At 32.1% G+C, this 23,983-nt stretch overlaps 2 protein-coding genes and 1 long non-coding RNA gene across 3 annotated transcripts; 2 read left to right on the forward strand and 1 right to left on the reverse strand.

The window, feature by feature from the left end:
- The first annotated feature begins 243 nt into the window (after positions 1–243).
- LOC134708030 (uncharacterized) lies at positions 244–2,110 on the forward strand. The gene is made up of 3 exons (XM_063568278.1): positions 244–344; positions 1,098–1,166; positions 1,402–2,110. Exons 2-3 carry the CDS (start codon positions 1,109–1,111, stop codon positions 2,085–2,087), a joined length of 744 nt encoding a protein of 247 aa, XP_063424348.1. The 5' UTR covers positions 244–344; positions 1,098–1,108; the 3' UTR covers positions 2,088–2,110.
- Positions 2,111–13,970: 11,860 nt separating this feature from the next.
- On the reverse strand, positions 13,971–17,434 carry LOC134708038 (zinc finger protein 227-like). Its single transcript, XM_063568291.1, has 2 exons — positions 17,346–17,434; positions 13,971–15,750 (listed from the first exon to the last, which is right to left on the reverse strand). Exon 2 carries the CDS (start codon positions 15,675–15,677, stop codon positions 14,109–14,111), a length of 1,569 nt encoding a protein of 522 aa, XP_063424361.1. The 5' UTR covers positions 15,678–15,750; positions 17,346–17,434; the 3' UTR covers positions 13,971–14,108.
- A 1,768-nt stretch (positions 17,435–19,202) lies between these two features.
- Positions 19,203–20,838, forward strand: LOC134708043 (uncharacterized). Its single transcript, XR_010105795.1, has 3 exons — positions 19,203–19,413; positions 20,055–20,171; positions 20,657–20,838. It is a non-coding gene; the product is annotated as an uncharacterized LOC134708043 (long non-coding RNA).
- Positions 20,839–23,983: the final 3,145 nt, after the last annotated feature.

Consider the following 23,983-nt stretch of genomic DNA (forward strand, 5'->3'; position numbering starts at 1 on the left):
TAATTATAACGTGCAAATTTAACCATACTGAAGATAAGTCAAAATAATATTTCATAATAACTACATAACGTTATGATAAATGTGTGTAGTAGAAGTAAGAAAACGCAATGACCCTGTGTACAGTTGCTTTTATGAATAAGCATAATCCAAAAACTGCATAGAAGAATGCAGGTGACATTTAAAAGTTTGATCCATAATTAACAAATTCATCATTTGCGGTTTATTTACAAATTTCCTTATGTGTATGTCAACTATTAAAAAACTATTTGAAATGGTATAAAAGAACGTTTATACAGCAGTACAACAATATTCATTACAAATCAATCCAATTGAGTTAAACAAAGGTAAGACATATTTTAAAAATACATAATTATTATGAAAAAGAATGATAAATATTCACAACAATAGTTATGCTATTTTGACAAAGATCAACAAGAAATATTTCATTGAGAATAAGAAAAAGATATAAATCAAGTAATACATATTTTTAGGGTAAAAATGATTCAATAGACCACTTTCGAGTTCATCCGTCACCGGAAAAAAACTCGTCAATTATACGCGCCTTTATCATCGTCATTTGTGCGTTTAGGGGCGTCGTCACTTCCTTCCAATGATGAGCGAGTGGTTGGAAAACTATAATTCTATATTGTACGAATTATTCGGCAAATTGAATTCTCAAAATTGACAATCAACACTGCTTTCATTAGGGAAATGTCAGTAAGTACCTACAGAGCAACCATTATTTCTAGTTTATCCTGCACAAAGACGATCACTAAGACGCTTGATGAACGTAAATAGTGCAGGGATACATGCGAGCCCCTCTATCTGGTAAATGACGTCATAAAGGCGTGTATAATTGACGAGTTTTTGCCGGTGACGGATGAACTCGAAAGTGGTCTATTCTATTTTCTGTATTTGAAAAAATGCAATTTCAGTGATTTAAAGCAAATTAAGAAAATGTTAGAAAGAAACAATGTAGCGCAAGTTAATTAAGAATGGTAAATCAAAAAGTGTGCAAACTTTTCTCAACATTTCTTTCTTTATTTAAATATATGAAAATCCCAGTAAAATATTATATTAATTCTGTTGTTTTTCAGAATTTCTAAAGATGCTGAGATTCCAGACCATTTTCTTTTTGATTGCATTGACCACAATGACAGTAGCCGGTAAGTACACTGTCAAATTTGTGCTTCTGCAAGTTTACAGGCTGTTTTAATAGAAGTGTTAAGGGTGTTAAGATACAAACATCTGAATGCCTTACTATCGATAAATCTTCAAAAAATTACGATTTCAGTACTTATAAAGTTTATTTACTGAATTTACATTTTTGTCATTTTTGTTGTTTTTGCATTACTTAATTTGTGAACGTTATATAAAATGTCAGATATATTTATTTTACAGTCTATGCACCCACGGAAAAACATGCATTAGATAGACATGGACTGGAAAGGGTTTTGCTGGTCGAAAACACAGTTGGAAGAAACATAAACAGGCGTCGTGGTGAGGGATCTCTTTCTGTACTGGATGTTATTGATGCAAATAGACGAGCAGGATCAAGAGGAGTTGGAACATCTCATGCAATAGGCAGTGAATTTATTACACACGGGTCATCTTCCGGTAGAGGATTGTCTGGGGCGTCTGTTCGAGGCAGGAACTCTGTATCTGGAATCATTAGAGGCTCTTCAACTGGTTTGTCTCGTGATTTATCTGACGATGATGATCATTTCACCTCTGGCAGCCGAATTGGTTCATCTGGTCTGGCTAGAAATGTGGATCTGTCTGGAAATTCACATTTGGAAACTATTGGTAGTGGCCATGGAGTGACTGGTCATTCAGGTGCAGATATTATTGACGCAATCAGTTCTGGACGAGGTGGGCGTGTTGTACTAGACACCGTTTCTGCCAGACGTAGTGGATCAGCACGTACTTCAGGTTCAGGGTTCGTTTCTCAGTCAGTGGTAGGAGGAAAAACTAATTGCAAAAATGACTGTTTTATTGATGGAGATTGTCCAACAAACAGATACTGTGCCACCGTTAACTGTCACAGGATTTGTAGGAGAAGACTGTCTAATGGATACACACCATGAACAGCATATCACTGAAATCCAGACTTTACACTCACAGTATTTGTTTTTATAAAATAAAATGTTTAAAACAATTTTTGTTATTGTATAGATGTTATACTTCTTATAGAAAATGTATTTAAAAAATTGAAAAAAAAAATAATACATAGCGTAAATTTCAAGGAAACAGCTGCCAACCAGCACAATACAATATTCTTTTGATGGATGTGCGTGAGTGTCTGGAAGTTATGACAACCAATTACAAAGTAAAGAAAAATATCCTTTGCATCTGCATATAGTTCAAATATTTTGTTTTTACATCTAGCTTGACAAAAGGTGTTCTTTTTTACATTTAAACCCTTTAAAAAATAATAAAATATTTATAAACAGTTGAAATTATTATAACGCAATCATCATGAAAATGTGGGATAATTGATTCCATTCCTTAAATTGTAAACATATTTGAACCAGACATTTCATGGGGATTCGTAAATGTCTAAACTCTTAACCGTGTCTTGCTTTATGTGCTTGTAATTTCCATTGATATCACTTTGAACTTGTGGCTATAAGTCACATCAATTTTTTTACTAAGTATTGAATTGTATAGAAAACAACATTTTTTCAAAACAATATTTTGGGGTCACTTTTGGTTTGATTTTAAGCAACTTGGTACCAATAGAAGCAGAATTGTCACAGTTTTTGTTTTGTTTATATGGTTATTTTTTATTTGGTGGATCATTTTCATTCACAAGATAAACACAAATTTTATGTTCTATTCAGAAATTCGCAATATATTCAACCAAATTAAACAATAAATAATTATTGTATGTGTTTAAATCAGGAAAAAACAAAAACAACTAAAGACAAAACTACTACAAAATTAACAAACATACTTTTAAACAACTCTACGTCTTTTAAGGCATTATAGATAGATAAAAATCCAACCATTAATGCTCTCGAAAATTTTTAAACGAAAATGTGTTTTTATATGAAATAAAAGCAAAAAAAATGCAGGTGACGAAAACATTTGGCCAGGTTATGTAATTCAATACGTACATTTTTTTTATAGCTAACACTATCCTGGCTTTATATAAGAACATGCAGACATTCAATGTTATTTTTACGTAAAACAAACTAATTTACCTGGTAAAATAACAATCGAAACTTCCATGAGTTAAGACGTCGAAGATGTTAGGAATGAAGTTACTAGTTCATAGTTAAAATCTGCAATGTAAAGTGTTTAAAGCTGCTTTATATAAAGATACAAATTAAGAGACAGTGTCATGTCAATATCATGTCGAAACTGTAAATTATCCTGAAGACTGAGTACCAATGAGATCACTCGCCGTCGAATTCACAATTTGTAAAAGTAAACCATTATAGATCAAAGTATCATCTTTGATTGAGAGCATTGGCTCACACCGAACAGCAAAATGTAAATGGCACCAATAATGACCAGTGTAAAACCATAAAAACTGAAAACCAACGGTTTTTATTTCTATATTAAAAACGAGTAACATTCATAAACCAAATCAACAAACGACAAGCACTGAGCTTTAAACTCTTGACTAAGGACAATTGCAAGCAAATGAACGGGTTTCAACATTTTAGCATGTACAAACCGTCACCCTCACCTTATACAATAGTGTAACATCACAATATAGAGAGACACACAATAAAATATCAATTGAAAAGGCTTAACTGAATCAAATTTTAACACATACATTTGTACAAGTGAACATACACTATATACTAAACGAATAAATTTTATCTACGACACAATGCACATATAAATATATCAAATAAGGAGTGAATGTTAAACAATATCAGAAAGACAAGACAACATCGGACAAAATGCCGGCAAAATGTTTCATGTACACCGGTAAATGAAAATAATCTTGTTGTAACATGATGTGTAAGGTATGCAGTAATATAATACGGAACATATTGTTTACGAAATAAATAATTTTGTTGTTATTGTACAACCAGATGCTCCGCAGGGCGTAGCTTTATACGACCGCAGAGGTTGAACCCTGAACGGTTGGGGCAAGTATGGACACAACATTCAAGCTGGATTCCGCTCTAAATTTGGATTGTGATTAAATAGTTGACACAGCATAGGTTTCTGACACAGAATGAATGTATTCAAATGAACTTAAATTTTTTGTTTTCTCTTAGAGCAATTCACTATGCTGTTGAATATTAATCCTCTCAAAAAAATGTTTGAAGAAATTTTCTTTTTATTTATGAAATTTCAAATGAGAAAAATTTAACCCAATTTTTTATTCACATCCCCCTTTCCCTTATTCCAAAACTATGATTTCAATTAAAATATTCTAATGGAGTTTGCAACAATTACTACTCATTTAAATACATGATGTAAAAAAAAACTGCTTGTTATCACTGAATGGTAAAGATTATTTAAATTTATCAGTTGGTAGTAAAAAGTGAATATACATTGTATATTGTATATAACAAAGAATTAAGTTGATTGTGGACAAAGAAAGATAACTCCAATTAAAAAAAATTCTTGCAGATATTTCTTGCTTACTATACTGGACAAAGAAAGATAACTCTTAATTAAAAAAAAAATTGCTATTTCACAATATTGTGAAATTAGATATTTCTTGCCATTGCACAATACTGTGCAATTGAAAAGACTTGCTATTGCACAATACTTAATATAATAATTTTAGATCCTGATTTGGACCAACTTGAAAACTGGGCCCATAATCAAAAATCTAAGTACATGTTTAGATTCAGCATATCAAAGAGGCCTAAGAATTTAATTTTTGTTAAAATCAAACTTAGTTTAATTTTGGACCCTTTGCACTTTAATTTAGACCAATTTTAAAACTGGACCAAAAATTAAGAATCTACATACACAGTTAGATTTGGCATATCAAAGAACCCCAATTTTTCAATTTTTGATGAAATCAAACAATGTTTAATTTTGGACCCCGATTTGGGCCAACTTGAAAACTGGGCCAATAATCAAAAATCTAAGTACATTTTTAGATTCAGCATATCAAAGAACCCCAAGGTTTCAATTTTTGTTAAAATCAAACTAAGTTTAATTTTGGACCCTTTGGACCTTAATGTAGACCAATTTGAAAACGGGACCAAAAATTAAGAATCTACATACACAGTTAGATTCGGCATATTAAAGAACCCCAATTATTCAATTTTGATGAAATCAAACAAAGTTTAATTTTGGACCCTTTGGGCCCCTTTTTCCTTAACTGTTGGGACCAAAACTTCCAAAATCAATACCAACCTTCCTTTTATAGTCATAAACCTTGTGTTTAAATTTCATAGATTTCTATTTACTTATACTAACGCTATGGTGCGAAAACCAAGAAAAATGCTTATTTGGGTCCCTTTTTGGCCCCTTAATTCCTAAACTGTTGGGACCGAAACTCCCAAAATCAATACCAACCTTCCTTTTGTGGTCATAAACATTGTGTTTAAATTTCATAGATTTCTATTTACTTTAACTAAAGTTATTGTGCGAAAACCAAGAATAATGCTTATTTGGGCCCTTTTTTGGCCCCTTATTCCTAAACTGTTGAAAATAAAACTCCCAAAATCAATCCCAACCTTTATTTTGTGGTTATAAACCTTGTGTCAAAATTTCATAGATTTCTATTAATTTAAACTAAAGTTATAGTGCGAAAACCAAGAAAATGCTTATTTGGGCCCTTTTTGACCCCTAATTCCTAAAATGTTGGGACCAAAACTCCCAAAATCAATACCAGCCTTCCTTTTATGGTCATAAACCTTGTGTTAAAATTTCATAGATTTCTATTCACTTTTACTAAAGTTAGAGTGCGAAAACTAAAAGTATTCGGACGACGACGACGACGACGACGACGACAACGACGACGACGACGACGCCAACGTGATAGCAATATACGACGAAAATTTTGCGGTCGTATAAAAACAGAAGAGAAAATCAGTAGTCATACCAAACACGTATCAAAGCTGGTATATATCAAAAATAGAAAGACCAGAATTAAAGCTAAGTATTTACATAAGTAAACATAAAATAACAAAAAAGCATTACAAAAGAGAGACGAAAGATACCAAAGGGACAGTCAAACTCATAAATCTAATACAAACTGACAACGCCATGGCTAAAAATGAAAAAGACTAACAGAAAAACAATAGTACACATGACACAACAAAGAAAACTAAAGAATAAACAACACGAACCCCACCAAAAACTAGGGGTGATCTCAGGTACTCCGGAAAGGTAAGCAGATCCTGCTCCACATGTGGCACCCGTCGTGGTGCTTATGTGATTACAAGTCCGGTAAATAGTATAATTCGGTACAAATTATATCAACAGGTTAATATAACACGAAAGTAGAATTTCAGGGTAATCGCAGTAAAGTATAGCTAAAAACAAATAATGATAAAAAAAGAATGCATCAGAGACTAAGATTAACTGAGTCACATCTTAGGGATTGAGTACTTTAACATGATGGACAGTCAAAGAGTACATGACTTGTGCAATGCCAAAAAAAAAAGTATCAACATGCGGTAGGAAAAATAGAAGTTAAAAGTTTAATGTTTTAATTTGCTGATGACCAATTCGATATTTGTGCCAATGATAACTATATTCAAAGATATAATTGAAACACTGGTAAGATTACCTTTATTAATAAGCTTGTCAAAAGGTTAGATGAGTTTACAAACACCATGGCGATGCTACTCCTAGTAGAGATTTGCTTACCTAGTTCAGTAATCAGCACCTCTATGTTGACATAAATTATTATTGATATTGTCATAATTATAAACTAAATGTTTTAAAATCTTTGAATTGTTAAGCTTTTTAGCCATAGTAATATAACCACCCTTTACATAGCCCCATTGAATAGGCTAGCAATTTTAAAAATCATTAGATAGCGATTCTATTGTACCTGTGTTCCATAGGAATGAATGGGAAGTTGTTTTTCTTCATCTCTATAGCTCTAAGTTATGGCAACACTAGTTTATTGATTTTCATGGATGGTTCGAAATCATACAGAATCAATTGAAAAAAGGAGAACGATTCAACAATAGAAATTCAATTCTATATAAATGATGCGGGTGAGAGTCGTCTAAAGTAGTTTTTATCCATAAATTTGCATATGAAGCCTCAAAATCTGCAACATGGAAAACTATGGCGAGATGTTTGAGAAAACAGAGCACTGAAAACTACTGATTTTGCTCGCAGGAAATAGATTGTGTTTCAGTTCCTTCCGTGCAGCACATTATATGGTACTAAGAATTATTAATTTTTTTTTTTTTGATACTTGAACTTATTTTGATATTTTTCTTCGCTTCGAAATTGCCACCCCGTGTCGAACATAGCCGACACTCCGCATGTGGCGTTCTACACGGTGATATAGTTAATACCATTATGCGAGTAAATGGTTTCGCAGTAATTCAAACGACCCTTTTTAAGAGCGCACATAGTTATTGACAATCTAAAGGACAATTTTTGTTGAACATCCAGATGAGACGGTCATTACCATTTGTGAAGATTATGTATCGATTAAGAACAAGGTAAGTCCTCAGATTTGCAGATCATAATAATGTATCTTGAAGCCTTGACGGACTTAAAGATACGTCAAATTTTACCCTCAGCAAATATTGTTTTTGTGAGATTGAATTGATGATATTTTAAATATACAATAGTAAACAAATTAATCAATAAACTCAATTTCTGACTCATTTTTGTGTGCATATAAATCGGAATTTATTTAAATATTTATTTAAAGAAAAGAAAAAGTAAGAAATGTTTTAATGTTTCTATTCGACAAATTAAGGTTTTGATTAATTTGTAAGGCAATGTTTGAATATCACATAATTTATCAGAATGTGTAAGTCTTTGGTGGGATTCGTGTTGCTCAGTAATTGAGTTTTTCTAAGAAGTGTATTGTAAACTTGTTTGTCCTTCCGTCATATGACATGTTTATTATGTCGTTGTCGTGTGATATCGACTTATGCATTTTGGGTGTCCCTATGGTAATATCTACCTTTAAGTTATTCCTTTCCCAGACAACATGAGTATGTTGGCCCAACATTGGCACAACGTATATCATTGCATTGGCCCATCGTTGTATTTTAACGTTGGCCCAACGTATAAGTGCAAAGTGGGCCTACGTTGGCCCAACATGATCGCTTCATGTTGGCCCAACGTTGTACGGTTATATGCAATACATAGAGCCAACGTTGGCCCATTGTATGAAAAACGAAATCCATGTTGGCACAACGTTGGACCAACGTAGAAATATCTTCTCTTATGTTGGCACTATGTTGGTCCAAGGTAGGTATTTCTCATTTTTATGTTGGCAATACGTTGGTCTATTGTTTCAACCAAATTACAATGGATGCTGCATGAGGGGCTGTATATGATAAATACTCCGGAGAACTTTGATCTTTTTTAATTGTGTTCCAAACTGCCAAAGTTTAAGGTAGCATTTCTGTATTTTTGTATAACCCATTGTTGTTACTGTCCTTGTTTTTTTCATGAACTTTGCCTCTTTAATTTTATTTATTGTGTGACGCCAAGATATTTCTTTGGCAATGTTTGATGGATCGACCAGATAAACTCTGTGTCATTTGCTGTCTTGTAAAGAGTTGTCTCATTAGCAATCATACCACATCTTCTTTTTTCATATCAATTTCATTTATTTCTTTAACAGAACAAATGACGTATGGCTTATGGTTAGGCGATCATACAAATAGTTTTTTTTCGGAGATGTAATTTTAGTTGTATTGTTTCCAGATCCAGAATGAAAATTAAATAATTCAGAAGATGAAACATTATTTATTTTAAATTTGATATCATTGGTCGTCACCACGAGTAGTGTCATCCTCAATTTGAACTTCAACAGTGTCATTATAATTTATATATGTTATTCGTTTTTCCCTTCTCTGTTTCTTGACACCTTCTCTGTCAAGGCTTAAGCGCCGCCAATCTTTAGCTGCATCATCCATCTCCTAATCCGAAGACTCTTTGCAGCTATGTTTTTTTTCTAACCGAATCTGTAATAAAGTTATAAGTAAACTTGAATTGCGTATTTGTCTAATGCATGCGTGCGTAATCTCCCTTCTAGATATGTAATATAAATTAATGTATATTCTAAATAGTTTAAATACTATTTAATACAAATTAAATCTTAAATAACCATTTTTGTATATTGGTTATTTGTCTAATGGTCAGAAATTCATTAGTATTAGACGGATTTGTGGGTATAACAAACCCTTATTTACTATTATTTCAGAATTCGGTATCATACTTTGTATATTCGTAATATACATGATATATAAAGAATAATTCAGATGTGTATTAATGAACAGTTATATATTTGATATATAAAAACACTGTTACACATTTAAGTGTGTATATGATCAGGTTTCACAAATATATCGTATCTGTTTGCATGCGATTTAGAAATACAATAAAACTAACAAATTCATTTATATTTCAATGAAGTAGCAATCATTATACCACATTTTTGAAACATTACGGAATAAGGTACATCTTAAGACAATTTTATTCCATTAACTTCAGTAATGATCATACATGTTGTGGTTAAAGATTGATATAAGTTTACCATTTATTTGAAGATACTTATGTTCAGTGGCAAATATTTCATGATAATTAATAGGATTGAAATGATTTAAAATTTAGAAAATATTTCGCCCGAAACGTATAAACTTCAAGATCAGCATTATAAAATGATAGAAATTAATATATGTTTTGATTTTTAACAACATCCCTCAGATTAAAAAATCATATTGTATTTGTCATTCTAAATCGTATATTTATCAGATTTTTTAAAGTTATAACTTACATGTTACTATCTTTCTCTTTGAATCCCAGATGACATGATTTTCTCTTTTTGTTTTCTTCGTATCACTGATTTCTTACAAATACACAACAGGAAATAATCACAAAAGTGACCATCCCATTACATTCAGATTTCCTATAAACTTAATTACCATAGCAACTATCTTTGAAATTTGTCGAACACATGGTCAACCTTATCAGAATGGGCTTGATTAACAGACTGGCTGTATCAAATATCACTCTGCATATAATTGCTATTATTATGTTTCACAAAGTTTAATGAATAAAGTTATTATAAATAATTGCAATAATTTTTAATTTTTAACCAGGCAATCTATGTTTACGATATACATTTTTTTTTATTACAGTAATGATATTCCAGTATAAATTTTGCCTGACTTATATATAGAGTATTATATATGATCACGCAACGTTGGGCCAGCAATGGCCCAACATAGAGTTGTAAATGTATTTTCAGTTGATAAACACTTTCAGCATAACATTAACTTTTCATAAAGCCTGCTGCAATTGAAATTATCCGCATCCCAAGAGAAATAAAGCGTAAAATATTATATGATCAATTCCATTAACAAAATTTCATATCGGCCCTATGTTGCTACTAACATAATGCCAACATTTGCCCGATTATTTATAACCAACATGAGATAATAATATGAATTTACAACAACAGACCAACGTTGGGCCAATGTTGTGCAGCCGACACCAACGTGCGACCAATGTACCGACAATTTGCCAACGTTGGGCCAATGTTGTGCAGCCAACATAAAATTGCGACCAACGGACCTACAATTTGCCAACGTTGAGCCAATGTTGTGCAGCCAACATAAACTTGCGACCAACGGACCGACAATTTGCCAACGTTGGGCCAATGTTGTAAAGCCAACACCAACGGTCGACCAACGGGCCGACCATTTGCCAACGTTGGCCCACTGTTAGTCTGCTGACTGGGTTGTAAGATATCAAAATATTTTGATTCATATTTTTTTTGATTTTTTTTTTGGTCTTAAATGACTTTTTTATCAGTTTAAATCTTTCAATGAAACTAATTAAATCGACTGAATAATCTTTCATCAGATGAACCTGTGGTTTGAGGCAAAAATTGGTCCTTATCGGACCTACTCCTTTGTAAACAAAATAAGGCATGCGTTTCGTTTACAAAGACTCATGTAAACATCAGACATTCCGACAGACAGCATTCAGAGAGGTCAAACTTATAAGTTGTATTATAATACAAGCACTCAGTAATGGCAAAGTATTATGTATAGGGAAACATTAGTAAAATTCGAAATATTTGTAACCCTCACTGTGCAATTTGTGTTGCCATACACACTTTTGATTTTAATCATTACGGCATGCTAAGAAGGTCTAGTGCATACGGAATCCGTATGAGAGTTTTATATACCACTACTTAGGTTTTAAAGCTAAAATATACTACTGATATAGTATATGTTTCCTAGAAGAGAAACACATATGTGACCGCTTTTTTTTTATTCAAACCTGGATTCCTTTGATAAGGAACATTGGTGAACAAGGACATTACTAAGCTCACTTACTTCATGGACAGATTTATTCGAACTAAAATATGATTGGATTAAAATCATCCAGAAGATAACAGATGAACAGCAAACTTGCATCTTCCAAACACTCAATGGCGCCGGCCCATTTTTTATGACTTGTCATCAATCAAAGTGATGGATATCACTCATGGAAAGATTAGAACAGTAGTTTGAATTATTTCATATTCAGGTATGGTGGGGAAAAATGAACATTTATAAAACACTATTGCTGAAAATTGCATTTACAGCAGGTCTTTAGAAGGAAACTTGCTTTTCCAGTATGTGAATAAAGGTGCTCAAATTAAATTATATGGGTCTCTAAATTTGCACAATTTTATTTAAACTGCAGTTTATATCTAATCAAAATTATGTTGCAGGTTCTGAACATGTTTCAAAAAAACAAAAAATGCAAAAATTCTTCTAGTAAATGTTACCAAATAGCCTTGTAAGACATAAATTTAGACCAACAGCTAAAAGCTTTAAAGTGCCAACAAAAATAATCTAAAAAATGTTGTTTTGGGGCATTTTGTAAGTTGAAACAGAGGTTATATGGCATTGAAAATTAAAAGTTTTAGAGTGCCTTTTGATCAAATTTTAATGTATTTTTCAACACAGGGCATTTTCAATTCTATTTTTCAACGTAAACTAATTAAAAAACTAATGTTATTGAAATGTGGATTCTTTCTTGATTGCAAAAATATATATTTACTTCTAATAAAAATTAAAATGACTAAAATAGACATAATGATTGATGGGAAATAAACTAATAAACAATGTTTTTTTATAATTAAAAGTTTATAAATTTTAAAACTGTTTCAAGCCAATTCCTGATAAACTAGTGAACTAATCTAAATTGTTGATTAATTACAGATGATTATTGGAAATTTATCAAGTACATTATAGGCCATACTTGAATACCTTTTAAATATTCATATTTATATTCATATTTCATTTTTTTAAGATCTTGCTAATCCATTAATCATTTATCTTTCAGATATAATTTACAGAATTACTTTATGTAATGTAGATCAAAAGTAATTGGCAATAAATAAATCTATCATCCTTATAAATATCAAAGAAATAATACACACATTTGTGTAATCAATTATGATTTTAAATACTTGTGTATTAAGAATTAGATGCATATTGGAGTGGTCTACAATTATGTAAGACTGATGTAGATAGGTAATGTGGTCAATTTGATTGGCATTTTAGGAGGTGGGGCATTGTAATTAAAAGTCCACCTTGTCTCTGATTGTTTAGTGATAATGACAGTGGTCAATCATACTAGTTGAATCAATACCCACTTACCTAATCAAAATGTTTTTAAAAAAGCCTGCACATCAACACACATAATGACATACATTCTTGAATGAACTGCTCCAATAATATACCCAGTTTTTTCAGTTTATTTGTGTATTATGTGCACATACATGAGAACTATAGGGAACTATATTTTAGTGTGAATACATTTATTAACAGTAGCTAACCTGTCCTGTTGTTAGGGTGGGCGGTGCCTAAGTAAAGATTTAGAACAAGTTCTAATCTTTCAAAAAACTGGAATAAATGGATATTTACATGTCTGAAACACGACGTCTAAACACAGAAAAGTTGCAAACGTTCGTGTATTACTTTAATGCAAAGCAGGATATGCTTACCATTTCCTTCACATTTGAGGTCATCCGAATATTAGCTGGGTGACAGTGTATGCCTTTCGTGTGTGTTAGTGTAAATTTTTGTTATTAAACATTGTTTGTTTAGAATTGTAGTTCAATGATTGCCTCAACTAATCTGTATTTCTTTTTACCGGTAATCAATTGTGTTGTAACGTTTGATTGGTCGTAGGTTTTGTCTTCTTTTATACAAAAAGGTCCTTGGTTTCATCATAAAAAAATCAACAGTGACCACTGTAGACAACAATGTTTTTTTTTAAGTTAGTGCAAAATCTTAAGTAATTGCAAAATCGAACTATTTTAATCAGAGCGTCACTGATGAGTCTTATCTAGACGAAACGTGCGTCTGTTGTATTAAATAATAATCATGGTACCTTTGGTAGCAATTTACTGGTAGCGCGAAGAGCAAATCCATTACTTAATGAAATTGGAACATAAAATTCAAAAACGTTGCTTCAAATTTGGCATGTTTGGCGGGACCTATAGTTGTTAATTTCTGTGTCATTTATTCTAATTAGCAATTATACCAGATTTTTTTTTTATAACATTCTAAATATTCAGTTATCTTTGTGTAGAACATCTTTAGTTTATTTTGAAACACGATAATAATTTGTTCGTTGAATTGTTGAGAAAATGTTGCTGGGTATTGTGTAAGTATGAGTTTCCATGTGTTTAGTCTGGTAGTCTGGTGTCACTAAACTATTTATCACATACAACACATATGCGAGGTTGTTTTCTCTAGTATGAGTTCTCATGTGTCTTTCATATAGTTTCTTGTGTTTACCACATACATTACGTGTGCGAGGTGTCACTTAATTGTCTACCACATACAACACGTATGCAAGGTTTTTACAAGTATGAGTTCACATGTGTCTATCATAGAAGTCTGGTGTCACTAAACTGTTTACCACATACATCACATGTGCGAGGTTTTCACTAGTATGTGTTATCATGTGTTTATTATAGTGTCTGGTGTCTCTAAACTGTCTACCACATACACAGCATTGGTAAGATATTCACCTGCATGAGTCAGTTTCATGTGTAAAAGACAGGTACTATTGAGGCTAAACTCTTTCCCACAAACACTACATTTATAAGGTTTCTCATTTGTTAGAGTATTATGAGTACAACTTTGAGTTTTCATGTGTATACGGACGGTGCTCTTGTCCCTAAACCCTTTTCCACATACATCACATGTGTAAGGTTTTTCATCTGTATGAGTTATCATGTGTATATGAAGGGATCTGATACTTCTAAAACCTTTACCACATACATCACATTTGTAAGGTGTTTCACCTGTATGTATTCTAATGTGTGTGATTAAATCCTGATTTGATTTAAACCCTTTACCACATGCATCACAAATGTAAGGTCTGTGTTGCTCACCAGTATGAGTTCTCATGTGTCTAAGACATGAACTGTTCTTGCCAAACTCCTTACCACATACATCGCATTTGTAAGGCTTATCTCCTGTATGAGTTCTCATGTGTCTAAGAAAAGAACTATTGTTGCCAAACTCTTTACCACACACATCGCATTGGTAAGGTTTATCACAAGTTTGAATTTTCGTGTGTGTATCAAAGTTACATTTGTCGCTTAATCCTTTATCACACGCTTCTCTGGTATTCAGATTTTCATCAGTATGAGTTTTCATGTGTCTATTATGGGAAGTGATGTCACTAAACCCTTTTTCACATACATCACATTTGTAAAATTCGTCACCAGTATGAGTTCGCATGTGTTTGTGGAAATCACTGTTGTTGTCAAATTCTCTACCACATATATCACATGTGTAACGTTTATTATATTTATAACCAGTATGAATTGTCATGTGTTTATTGCAGTCACTTTTTCTACCAAAATGTTTACCACAAACATCACATGTGTAAGGTTTTTCACCGGTATGCATTCTTGTGTGTGCCGTTAAGGAACTGCAGATATTGAACCCTTTACCACATACATCACATATGAAAGGTTTTACACTAGTATGAGTTTTTGTATGTTTCTTATATGATTTATAGTAACCAAATCCTTTACCACAAAAATCACATGTGTAAGGTTTTTCACGCTTATCACCTGTGTGAATTCTCATGTGTCTTATCAAGTTACTTTTGTGATTAAACCTTTGACCACATAATTCACATGTTGTGTTACGTTTTTCATCAGTATGATTTCTTTTATGTTTTGTACAGTTTCTGGAGTTAGTAAACCCTTGACCACATACATCACATGTATAAAGCTTATTACCAGTATGAGTTTGTGTGTGTTTTGTTAAGGTTTTATCGAACCTAAAACTTTTACCACACACATCACATTTATAAGGTTTATCCTGTTTATCAACACTATGAATAATCATGTGTTGAAGGAAGCCTTTTTTGTCACTAAATCCTTTAACACACACATCACATGTGTAAGGTTTATCAGCAGTATGGGTCCTTGTATGTATCGTATGAGATCTGAAGTTACTGACATCTATACCACAGACATCACATGTGTAAGTTTTTTCACCCGTATCCATTCTGAAGAGTGATTTTTTTTTAATTGGCGTGTACGTCTTACAGACTGGTCATGTATCACATAAATGTAGATATCTGAAAACACGAAAAAATATCATTTTAACTGCAGTTAAAACAGATAAACAGAATAAACGTGTATACAAATATAAACTGCAACTGCCTGCGTTTATTTCATAAATAGAGTAACATAGCTATATTTTGTATAATGTCAGTAGCATGGGTTCGAATGAACAAAAAATTTGCGAAAGCAAATTTACAGATCTAACATTGTTGGGTTGATGTTTAGACGAGTTATATATATATATATATATATGCAATATGCAAACATATTAAAACATAGATAGGACTAGTGATTCCGATATCGCTGATCTGTATTATCGACAATTTGTATGTATTTTTACTTTTATTGTACCGCCCTTGCGTTCCATACATTTATATAAAAGAGCCACGACCACAGGTATTTGGGGAATGGACCCCCTTCTTTTTTGGACCTCACTAAAATAAAATTTTGGCGGTTTTTTTATTCATTTACAATCTTCTACAATGTATAAACATATATCAAGTCTCAACAATCCATTGCTAGTCGATTACAATAATTTTTTACTATCCATACGAGCCCCAAGTGAAAAAAGAAGAAGGTAATTACCTTTGATGAATGACCTACTTTCACTTTGGAGGATCAGGTCAGGAAATCGATAAAAAAATCATATAAAAACTCACTTACTTTTCATATAAATTACATCCCTAGATTCCTGAGACATTTTTCTCCACGTTTAAATAGGTCACATGGTGATCTGCGGAGGTTTTGTGTTGTTTTCTGAGTTTGTTCTACAATTGTCGTCCGTTTGAACCTCAATTCACGGAAGTGAAAATACAGCGACATCTGTGTGGTCTTTTGCTATGTTGAAATAACTCCGTTTGACTAAACTGTTCCCTGTTAACTGTTTTTTCTTTAATTTGTAAAAGACCGGCAAAACTACTTTTTTCGAATATCTCTTACCTTTTCTTATAGCTACATTGCATTCGGAACCCATCTATAAAACTGGTAAACAAAAAAAGGGAACAGTTTAGTCATACGGAGTTATTTCAACATAGCAAAAGACCACACAGATGTCGCTGTATTTTCACTTCCGTGAATCGAGGTTCAAACGGACGACAATTGTAGAACAAACTCAGAAAACAAGACACAAAACCTCCGCAGATCACCATGTGACCTATTTAAACGTGGAGAAAAATGTCTCAGGAATCTAGGGATGTAATTTATATGAAAAGTAAGTGAGTTTTTATATGATTTTTTTATCGATTTCCTGACCTGATCCTCCAAAGTGAAAGTAGGTCATTCATCGAAGGTAATTACCTTCTTCTTTTTTCACTTGGGACTCGTATGGATAGTAAAAAAATTATTGTAATCGACTAGCAATGGATTGTTGAGACTTGATATATGTTTATACATTGTAGAAAATTGTAAATGAATAAAAAAACACCAAAATTTTATTTTAGTGAGGTCCAAAAAAAAGGGGGGTCCATTCCCCAAATACCTGTGGCCACGACATATCCCAGGTAACACGCATATTTATGACATTTATTGAGTATTCTTGCTTTAATTATAGCCTGGGTGTCTATATTGACACCGATAGAAATAATATAATATCTTAACATTATTGACTTACACATTTACTTGTTTCATGTAGAGATTGATATAATTAGCAATTTTTCGAACGAGTTCACAACTTGTCCTTCTATTGGTATCAAAGGCCGATAACCACAAATTTTATACCTATGGAACGTCTAAGAAATAAAACCGAAAATCATAAAAATTCCATTTTGCGTCGCAGTTATTTTGTCCATAGCAGATAAGATTGAAAAATGATGAAACAATCTAATCATCAAGAAACAAATATTTTTTATCAATGTTTTCAGTTGTCAACTGGATTTTGAACCTCCGTTCGACAGATGTTGCATGTACAGTATACACATGGATCGACATTTATAGAAAGGTTGACTTTATTAAATAGTTTAAGCCTTGACCACTTTCATTATTTGGAAATAAAAATAGGTAATTGTTGATGAAAGTTCTATCGATTTTTTAGAGATTTGATACAGAAAAATGTATCAAAATGACGTATTTTGTTTATGAATTTGATATACCGTGGCCATGATATATTTCGATAAAAAAAAATAACAATAGGATATATACATTCAAAACCAATGTTATGTCAATTTACCAAAATTAGGAAGACTTAATTTAAATACACATACGAGATATCATGTGTCATAATAAAATTATATCTCGGTGAGCAATTTAAAACTATTAGAGTTTTTATAAAAAATTCTTTAACAACTTAGGTTATCATGGTTATCTCTAGGAAATGTCCAATATTCTTGAACCTGTCACAGTGTTGATCAGAGTTGCATTTATATAACGTACGATTAGTCATTAAAGTTCAAATAGCAGTGAAATACTGAACTATGATCCCTTACACTGTAAAAACAGCGTTTAGATGTTAAACGGATCTAAAACATGTTTAGGTCTAAACGTGTTTAGGAAAGCGTTTAGGATGAATCCCATCTAAACGGATATTTATCTAAACACATAAAACCCTAAACGTGTTTAGAATTTAAACGTGTTGCAGGGTTATTATCAGTGAATGATATCATTAAGCTAAACATTAAATGGCATCTAAACACTTCTGAAACACTTTCCTAAACACCTAAACACTTTATAATATTTCAGTACTGGTTTCACCTCAAGTTGCGATGTTTCTACATATTCAAACATATTCTGTGAAACTATGATATCTTAGATGTCTTGAAATTAACATTATTTTCAAACTTCAGTCCAACGTATGCGGAGCTTCTTTCTTAATGAGAACAAATCATATCATCTTCCCCAAATGAGTTTCCCTTTTTTGTGTTGTAAGATTATACAATTACTTTCAATTATTTTCTTATAAGTTAAGCAATTAACTGTTTATACCAGAGACATATTATATAAAAAAATCTTTTATAGTATGTGAGTGTATTTCTCTAATTTCCGGAGTCGTTGTGGTGTCATACCACCAATTAAAAGTCCCTATCTGTTCAACCAAATTTTGCAAATTTCACAGCTTTCTAAATATTTTACCTTAAGTTTAACTTCATAGAAACTAGGTATATCCTGAATCGTACAGATGTCACCTTTCTGCATGCAAAATTTCAGCATACATTCAAAATCATATAAGAAAGAAGAGAGCTTCCGAAAGGAGGTACCCCTAAAAATAACCCCTGGTTTTCGGAAATCTTAAATTAGTATACTATGGAGCGCATTAATCCTCAATTTTTAATGAAAACTCATTGACAGGTAAATTTTGGCTCAAAATGGTCTTAATATATTTCTCTTTTGACAAAAGTTTCATTTCTGTAAATTTGTTGGTTAGTTTAGGTGAACGATGACATCAAATGCACTATTTTTTGTCCGAGTAGACCTATTTTCACATACGTTCTAAATTTGAAGGAGTAATTGGTGGTATGACACCTTGTCCGAATGTGGTCTTATATTAATTAACGAACAGAGTTATCTATCGTTGTAATTTGATACGGACGCCTTCGGACCCGCCAAAGACAAACAACATTTAAAACAATGGATCATATCTATCAAGCATATATATATATCTTTTGACGATGCAACAGATACAGAACTTCATATTAGAATATTGACGGAATCAAAAGCCATCTTAACAGTTATTTTAGCAGCGGAAGGTAAGCCATATCCAGATTTCGTAAAAAGGGGGAGGGGCACAAACCATAATTTAACAGACTAATTAAAGGAATATGTGCGTTAAACTGTTAACCTATGCTATTTCAAGTCCACTATTGTGGTATGAATCATATAATATACACACATACTCAGTCGCAAGGACCAAGCATAAAATAAGAATGAGCTAGTTCGGAAATTTAAAATGAGATTGAATAGTCTAAACTGTGACTGTACACAGGAACATATATGTTAGATATACTGTTCCCTGCTTTACACAATGTCATAAAAGCATAGTTTCAAGTATTCTATCTTTGCAAGGAATAATTTCCCAATGGCTTATACTGCAACATCCTTTACACAAAGTAACACTGAAACTGAGACTACTATAACACATGTTATAGGACTACTATAACACATGTTATAGTAGTCTCAGACTGAAATTATAGTTTCACTTCACCTTGTCAAAGAAAAACAAAGAATACCAAAAGGACATTCAAACTCATTACTTGAAAATAAACTGACCACGTCATGGCTAAAAAGTTGAAAATAAACTGAAATTCAAACTCCAATGTCAAAAATAAAGTGTCAAGTTGTTCTTTTTTATTTAAACCTATTATAATTATTTGTATGTATGCATTTATAGGACTGTGACACTGAAGTGGGAATGAAATTTTAAGAGCTAGAATAAATCCATACCATAGATCAAATTGAAGAACAGATTAGGAAGAGAGGAAAGGATGACTTAATTTCAAGAGCAGATGTAAGTAAAAATATTAGAGTATATTATTAAGTTGCCAACAGAACTATAATATGATTGAAATAGTTATCAAGGGTACCAGGATAATAATTTAGTTTTGAAAAATGGAGGTTAAATCATTCTCTTATATTTATCCTGTTGAATAGGTAAAAAATGGTCAATTTAAAAAAAAAATATTCATAATATTACTATTAGGATAGAATAGGAAAAACAGGCTGCAGTTCTCAGAAATCAAGGATTTTGTTTTATAATATAAAAAAAAACTTGCATGCTTGTTTGCTCTATATATTGTTCCCTTTGATTTATTTGTCTTTTGATGTATACATTTGTACAAGGTGAAAAGTATTGTCTTTTTAACTACAATTTGTATTTTTCTTTTGTAAAAATCTTTTTCAAGAAGCTTGTTTAATGTTTTTTAATAAACATGATCTAAGAATAAGTGACTGTTGCATACAATTGTACATGAAGGTTTAATTTTTTCATTTCAGGATACAAAAGTTCACCTGACAACTGAAAAGAAACTGCACACCAAGAGCCTTTATCATTCAAAAGAAGATTGTTCCGCAATGAAAAATTCCTGTATGATAGGAGATGGACTAACAATTTCTATTTGTTGAGGATAAAAATCATAAAATTTTATAATTGTATTTTTTGTTTGCTTTAGTGAGACTTAGAAAAATAAATTATTGAACTAATTTGAATAGATTGTATGTTATGTTTAACTAAGACTGGATCAGAAAAAAACAAAAGAACCAGACTCTAAGTTGTATAAAAGGTGGAAGGTCCATAAAACGTTAAAAAAATCAAACACTTGACTACATAAACAATCAAAAGGAACGGGAAAAAAAGTCATATTCCTGACTTGGTACAGGCTTTTCCTTTATAAATAATGGAGGATTAAACTTTGTCTAATTGTTTACAGACTTTTCAAAACTTGGTCCAATTGTTTACAGACTTTACTGAACTTGGTCGTATTGTTTACAAACTTTTCTTTGGTCTCCAGGAAAAATAAAATATGTAAACCTATTATTGTTAATATTATTATTATCATTACTGAAGTTTTCCAGCTTTAATATACTATATAGACAAGTCAAAATGTTTTATGATGGTAAAAATCATTGCAAGAACATGAAAGCAGAAATATTCACGTGTATTATATATTCTACAATACAGTGTGGACTAATCAACCTGTAGTGCTGTACCACACAAGTAGTTCCTGTGAAATCAAAGTACTAGTAGGTTTACCGTTGGAAGGTCTAAACACAATATATTTCTAAACATATAACATCTAAACACTTGTTAAAATCTAAACATGTTTAGATGCTAAACGCGTTTCAAAACGTACACAGAAAAAGTGTTTAGATAGGTGTTTAGGATCTAAATACTGTTTTTGTAATACATAAACCGAGTGGTCGCTGCCCTTCCCTTTTAATTTCTATTTTACTCCAAACTGATCGTGTCGTAGATTTATCTATAAGTCAAATATACATACATATATATACTATTAATGACAACAATAGAGCAGTATGCAGAAAGTCTATAATTATTATGTATGCATGGTACATTTTTAGGCAGCTAAGCTGTCTTATGCGAGCACCCTTGTGTTCTACCCAATTAAATGCTGAAATATGTGCCATAATGATTGTTATTATCTAGCATGATCATGTTATGTTATTTATAACTAATTGGACAGCTTTTTCATACTTTTAATTCTTGATTACAAAAAATATGACCAGAAAAACCTTAAATGATCGTCGATTTATCCCAAAGTTTTGAAGTTGCACATAGGAAGAAGGGCACATTAGGAATCTTTATGTAGTTTATTATCCCCTGAGATTTTGGCTAAGCTGTCAAAGAACAAATGTATGAAATGTTTAATCGCCGAAAATCTCTAAAGACGAGTAGTTAAGATTTCCAAAATGGCAAAAGTCGTAGGAATATTGTTCGTCGTCAACTGCGTCAGTAGTCTTAAAATAAGTTCCACTGTTCATCATGTTCATGCTGTTGGCGGCAATTTTAACTTATTAGACGACATTTTTGTATCTTTTCAATTTGGTGGCAGGGGTTCAAATTAGCGGTTGTCCGAGGTCTGCGACCTTCCACTTTTGCAGTCGGACTTTCGACTTGGTAAATAGCTACGCTCGACATGCCCGACTTTAGAGGAAATAAAAAAAAAACTTTGCAAATCTTTTTACAAGTCTCCTAAAAAACGATCTCAAAACTTTTGTTTTGCATAATTATTCATGACAGCGACGTTCATTTGGTTCAACCGCTAGTTTTATACAGAAAATCGCCGACAAATAATGTGTAAATTCGAGTAAAATCGTATCTGACTTGAACCTTTAGTGAAATTGTAAGGGGGGCCCAACAAATCAGTAGGGTAAAATTAGGATTGTTACAACAGTTTTCGCCCTTCGTTTAACGTTAGACAGAAAATGTATCCGCAAAACAACGTTTCCAATACGTACCAGTAATTTGTTTACTCGACTGTGACCAATTAATATACACGTCAATTGAATTGCATAATGATCATTCTAACTAGTTCATCGAAACTAAAATGACATCACGACAGGAATCTATTGAAAAACGCCCATATATCATCTGGCAGCAGAATTATAACATCTGACCTGAGAAGAAATTATGATATCTCTCGCAGTTCTTATTTGGAAACCATAGGTAGTGGCCGTGGAGTGTCTTGTTATTTCGGTTTTTATATTCTAGACGCATTCAGCTCTGGACGAGGTGTGCGTGTTGAACTAGACACTGTTTCTGCCAGACGTAGTGTATCAGGTCGTACTTCTGGTTCAGGACTCGTTTCTCGGTCAGTATTAGATGGTAAAACTGATTGCAAAAATGACTGTTTTAGTGATGGAGATTGTCTAACGATTAAAAATTGTGCTTCTCTTAATTGTCACATGATTTTTAGAAGAAGACCGTCTAATTGCACAGGATGAAAAGCCTTTCTCCGAAATCCAGACTTTGAAATCTTATTTATATCTTTTATACAATAAAATTTTGCAATCATTTTGTGTTACTAGTGAGAATTTCGTAAATACATCATAAAATATTGATAATTCAGGCTGAAAAACAAACTTTTAAGTAATCAGAAAAAAATGCAACAACAAACAGACATATTCCCGTTTGAATGCTTTTATACTAGTAAATTTGGGGCCCTATATAGCTTGTTGTTTGGTGTGAGCCAAGGCTTCGTGTTGAAGGCGGTACATTGACATATAATGGTTTGCTTTGATAAATTGTTATTTGGATGGAGAGTTGTCTCATTGGCACTCATACCACATCTTCATATATATATATAAAAACGTAAACATAAAATAACTACTAGCAAAAAAAATAAAGAAAAATAGAAAGTTAAATGGCAAGCAAAACCTCCTGCTTATATAACCTCGTTTCCGTCTAAAATTGAAGTGACCGCAATTGTGTTCAGTCTTAATATTTGAATGTAAGTAGTATTTGATGATGGTTGCTAGTGAACACGGATGCGGCTACTTTCATTTTTGACAAAACCATATAAAAGTGACATATTACATGTATTTTGTCATATTTGATAAATTTGACATATTTAAGCTTGGATTTGATCGTCTTAAATGACTACATCAGTTTAAATCTTTCAATTAATTAATTTAATCGACTGAAGAATCCATAATCCTTAATCTTTCATCAGATGAACCTGTAGTTTGAGGCCAACATTGTAAAGAAAGACTCGCTCATGTTACCATCAGACATTCCGACAAAAAAAGAATTCAGAGAGTTCAAACTAATTATCATTTTGATACAGGCACTCATTAATGGCAAAG

This window comes from Mytilus trossulus, chromosome 1 (genome assembly GCF_036588685.1).
Source record: "Mytilus trossulus isolate FHL-02 chromosome 1, PNRI_Mtr1.1.1.hap1, whole genome shotgun sequence".
Lineage (NCBI taxonomy): Eukaryota > Metazoa > Mollusca > Bivalvia > Mytilida > Mytilidae > Mytilus > Mytilus trossulus.